General features: G+C 40.5%; 1 protein-coding gene across 3 annotated transcripts in view; it reads right to left on the reverse strand.

Annotated features, from left to right (window-relative positions):
* The window catches only part of LOC107655713 (protein disulfide-isomerase TMX3-like), a 17,375-nt gene that overhangs the window by 8,640 nt on the left and 3,498 nt on the right, over positions 1-5,237 (reverse strand). For all 3 annotated transcript variants that reach the window (XM_016443289.1, XM_016443288.1, XM_016443290.1), the window contains 4 exons: positions 4,809-4,932; positions 3,869-3,914; positions 2,251-2,331; positions 439-538 (listed from right to left, as the gene is read on the reverse strand). In XM_016443289.1, coding sequence (XP_016298775.1) covers positions 439-538; positions 2,251-2,331; positions 3,869-3,914; positions 4,809-4,932 — 351 coding nt within the window. The remainder of the gene's footprint in view (positions 1-438; positions 539-2,250; positions 2,332-3,868; positions 3,915-4,808; positions 4,933-5,237) is intronic.

Consider the following 5,237-nt stretch of genomic DNA (forward strand, 5'->3'; position numbering starts at 1 on the left):
AAAAAAAAAAAAAAAAAAAAAAATAAAAAAAGGGGGAAAATTACGGAGGAACTAAACATTAAAAAGAAGGGTTACGAACAGGCAAGAGGACCGCGTAAATATCAGAGCAGCTTCCAGCGGTGCAGAGAACTCAAGAAGCAGAAGGGAATCAGACGCCAAGGTTGCTTTGTTTCTTCTTGATAGATGAGTTACGTTGACTTTGCTTTTTCACACAACTTTTCTGTCTTGGCTTTTGCGTGAATATGCTGCAGCTGGCAGGCATAGCAGACTCCGCCCCCGTCGCTGCCAGGGCTGTGTAGTACATGTGGGCGGAGTTATCAAAATAGGGGCGAGGTCCCTTTTTTGAGGCAAGCAAAAATAGCTTAGTGCACCTTTAACACACATTCACTCTCTTAACTTTAGTTTAGTGTAGATATGAAGACGGATTGAGCAGCTCACTTTCAGAGGAGACTCGTCTCCGACATACAGAAACAACACACTGTGCCTCTTCAAGACGTGCTCAAACATCTGTCTGCTGGGCAGCGACCGCACGGCTGGCCTGAAACACACAAACACACACACAGACAGACACAGACAGACACACACAGACAGACACACACAGACAGACACAGACAGACAGACACAGACAGACAGACACAGACAGACAGACACACACACACACACACACACACACACACACACACAGACACGATCATTAGAAAATGACTCTGGTGGATTTATCAGGTGTTTATCAGAGTTCAGCTTTAACTTGCTCCAACACACTCGCTGTGTCTCAATTCACCAACTTACACTACTAAAACATTTGTGAAGATAAAGCATGTCGTTTTGAGTATGTGAGCAGAAGAGCAGGGAAGCTTTGGGACAAACTATCACATCATAAAAGTGCCGTGAAACCCTGCGGGTATCTGTGGGAACTCATCCGATCATGCTGTGGCGTGGAGCACTCTCATTCCACTCTCAGACACTGTTTAGGATGGAGAGCATGTGAATTGGGACGCAGGGACTTATCTAGCAATCCTGATGCCCTTGACCAGCTGTTTGCTTATTTAGGGATCTGCACACAGTTACACATGCATTTTCTTTCACAACTGTTAACATTCACTTAAGAAATAACTGACTGTTTACGAGGAAATTCTAACATATTGTTGTGTGTATTTGTCCTTTCAAATGCAAAACGACATGGACAAGACAAGAGGACTCACACAGTTCAGCATCACACACTATTTAGTATGAGAGGAGGCTTTCTGTGCAGCAGAGACAACAGTCTTCATGTGCTTGAATGGTTTAAAGTCATATTAAAATGCACACAAAGGAATTGATAAGAGGAATCAAAATTTTAATTTTTATATCAAGTATACTTCCTGACCATAAATATCCGATTCCAGAATTGGAATCTATTTTTGTTTCCCAAGCTACAAGTTAACGTTAAATAAAATGCTCTTTTTTCGTTCCACCGAAAATGTGCCTGGAGTCCACCGTTGCTTCATACGAAGTTCGCTTTACCATTGAACTGAACTGTGTGCATGCATTTTAGACACATTGTTCTTGCTCCGTCCATGCAATAACTGTGTCCTACTATCAGTTTTCTAGTTACTTGAACTGCTCTGGTAATATCAATGGTGACCCATTTCAGGAGCTGTCGAAATTACAAGTTAATGATACGGACTCAAAACGCCAGCGCCGGTGACTGACAGTCAAAGCAAAGCGCGGTTTGAAAGCCCCGCCCCCAGCTGAACTGGACGTTTTGATTGGTTTTGCTCAGAGTCAGACTGTTATTGGCTGAAGCGCAGCGCCTGTCAAACACTCACCCGGTTTATCCATCAGCACCTTTGTCTTGTTTGGACTTTGTACTTTTGGTGAAAAATAAATGTAGCGTAGTTGAATACTTTATTTTTATTCAACTCAAGTAAAAGTACCACAATTTAAATTATATTCAAGAAAGTAGAAAAAAATTAAAAAATGTATTCAAGTACTGTAACGAAAGTATTAGTAATTAGTTACTTTCCACCTCTGCAAGAGTTTTAATAAAATGTTAACTTTAAAGTAGTTAAGTGTGTGTATTCACTACAATCATTTTGTTTAATACGATCAAGACCAGTTATGGAGGTGAGACCCTGCTGCAAAAACATGCCACACGTGGCTTATAACCACAGATAAAATGACATCCAATAGTTTTTAAAGCCTTAACAAGGTTTGGAGAAAAAAAAACATTAAGGTTTAACATGCAGAAATGTAGCTACAGGTTCTCACCCAGACACTCTGTTGGCAAACTCGATTACGTCATCTTTGGTTCTTGGTCCCTTGTAATTATATGCCAGCTCCCCCTTCAGCCTGAGAGAGAGAAACACACCTTTATTTAATCAACAATAAAAACTGCAGAACTGAATCACTGCCTCAGAGCATCAGCAGCAGCATGTCTTACACCATAAGAATGCATGACGCGAGTCAAAGAACCACGACACACGAAACACATCTAAATCATGTAATTCACACCTACAGTGGAATAACAAGCCCCCGATAAACGGCTGCTTTCGGAGTCATGTCAGATCTTTTTACAGCGGTAATGAACTATTGAAAGCATGAAAACTCATGTGACAAACATACAGAAACACCTAACCCTGATCCTGAATGTGCACATGCTTTAACAGTAAGACATGTTACTCAAACTCTTACTGAAAAAGTTATTACAGTATAATCCGGTCATCATTTAAGAGATTTGTTTTTGGGTTTTTTTGTATTAATGAATTCAGATTAATAAATGCCAGATGTTTTGATAGACCACATTGGACTGAGACTATTCAAAAGTTGTGAAAGTGCATTTGCATACATTTATTAATTTAATTAGCTATATTATTGCTTCGATTGGTGCTGGGGTTGAATTCACATCTGTCAATCATAAACTCCATACTGAGAGGCAAATGGCTGAAAAACACCTTAACAAAGAAATATTGCCTATTTCCCAAGTGTTCCCATTATTCTGACCAAACTCTGTATGTATACAGTATATGTAACTGTATAATCTGTAAATACTATAGATGATTAACCCTCTACGGTCATGTAAATGATGCAATAATTCCTAAGATATCTCCCAGCAACCGGTGTTGTGAAGCAGCCAAACAGCAGCATTTACTACGGTAACAGAAGTACACAAGCCTATCCCAGTGTCCTCCAGAGAGGAGTCAAGCACTGATCCAGCACTGCTTCACACCGACGGATCTGAGCTCTACTTCTGCCTTCAGCTGCTGACTGACAGATATCAGCTCAACCCAGCGGGCCACTCAAACTGATGAAACACATACAATTATTACAAACATATTCGCTTGCACAGTTTCTCAGGAGAGGGACTCTGTCCTTCATTAGGTGAAGCATTAGCCTCATGGGTAATATCATCAACACCTCCGTCCCCTGCCTCCTGCGTCTAGAGAAACACAGAGCGCCACACAACACTCACGCGCTCTTCAGTAATGATGCTCATAATATAACCGCAATCAATCACAGAATGAGCCGTATTTCACAATAGTTTTGAGGGTTTGGTGAAAAACAAACCAAAATCAGTCAGCAGTAGTCCGCTGTTCTATGTTCTGTTTTATTAAAACAAAGCTTTTCAAAAGTGCATGGATCATAACAGGTTAAAAGTGGGCTAAATTCGGTTTATGCTTTTTAGAAAAGATCTCTTTCCTTGCAGTTTCTTTGTTTTCTGCAGTTAAGGATTTAAAGTAGACAACCAGTGCAAATCCATTTGTGCTTCACGTCAGACCTGCTGCAGATTTTAGACTAACCAGAATTATTGTTTAGGCAACCCACGCTTAGCTGATTTTAGATCTGCACACCTGTAGTAGGGATGGTGAAGCGCTGCAGAAAGACTTACAGTTTAATGGTGGGATATCCTCGCACGCCGAACTCTGACGCCACACCTGCGTCACACACATGAACACAATCACAAGACATGGACACCATCAGGAAGATGTGAATATCAGCAGCAGAGAGATCTGGAAATCATGACATACTGTGCTTGGATCTGAATCATGTGTGTTACTGTAACTGAGCCCAGTCTAGTGTATCATCAGCCTGTCACATACGCAACATTATCATGTATTTACTGTGATCACAGTTTAATAAAAACATAAATTAAAGTTACTAATTATAATGCTTTCTTTTCCACAGTTATTTAAACAGTGAGTAAATTACATACAGAAAGCACTATCACTGACTTCAGTCTAGCGCGACTTTAGCTCTCTCTAACAAACACTTGTTATAACTAATGACACAGAGTTAAGAGACGTGTAAGAGAGTCGAATTCAGCCACTCAACTAAGCTCCAGCATTTTAAGTCGGTGTTTAATGCTGCTTTTGATTTTTTTTTATTGACAATTTTAGTAATAATAATTATTATTTGTTATTGTATTGCTATTAGTGTTATTAAAATGTTTCGTGCTATGGAAACAGCAACAGTATACGAATGATGCGTTTCTTTTATAACAACACACTCAAATGTGAATAGATCACACCTTTGATGTGGATGTAGTTTTGCTCTTAAACTTTCAGACCCACAAACAATAACATCAATCATCTGAGTGTTACTGCTCAAAGAAACAACAATTCACTCACATCCCAAAGAGTTTGCTTATCACTTGACTTTTGTCATTAGTTTTATTTGTAATCTTCCATTAATTACAACATACTTAATTTAGGTTTAATATAATTATTTCAAACACAGTATGTTTGATTGCTTCATAAAGACAGATAAGAGACTGCACAGAGACCTTGTATAATGGAGATTTGACTGATTAATAAAGTCGATCACTTCACCTGAGTATGCAGTGCCGTCCATCTTTCCGACTCGGACCGGTGACCCCGAGCGCGTCAGCTCCGCTCCCACCTCCTGCCAGATCGGCTCCAGCTTCTTACAGTATCCACACCACGGAGCATAAAACTACAGCACAGCATGAAGACCAATCAAACACACACACACTCACACACACACACACCCACACACACACTCACACACACAAACACTCACACACACACACACTCACTCACTCACTCACTCACTCACTCACTCACTCACTCACTCACTCACTCACTCACTCACTCACTCACTCACTCACTCACTCACTCACTCACTCACTCACTCACTCACTCACTCACTCACTCACTCACTCACTCACTCACTCACTCACTCACTCACTCACTCACTCACTCACTCACTCACTCACTCACTCACTCACTCACTCACTC

The sequence above is a fragment of the Sinocyclocheilus anshuiensis genome, unplaced genomic scaffold, assembly GCF_001515605.1.
Source record: "Sinocyclocheilus anshuiensis isolate Anshui unplaced genomic scaffold, SAMN03320099.WGS_v1.1 scaffold631, whole genome shotgun sequence".
NCBI lineage: Eukaryota > Metazoa > Chordata > Actinopteri > Cypriniformes > Cyprinidae > Sinocyclocheilus > Sinocyclocheilus anshuiensis.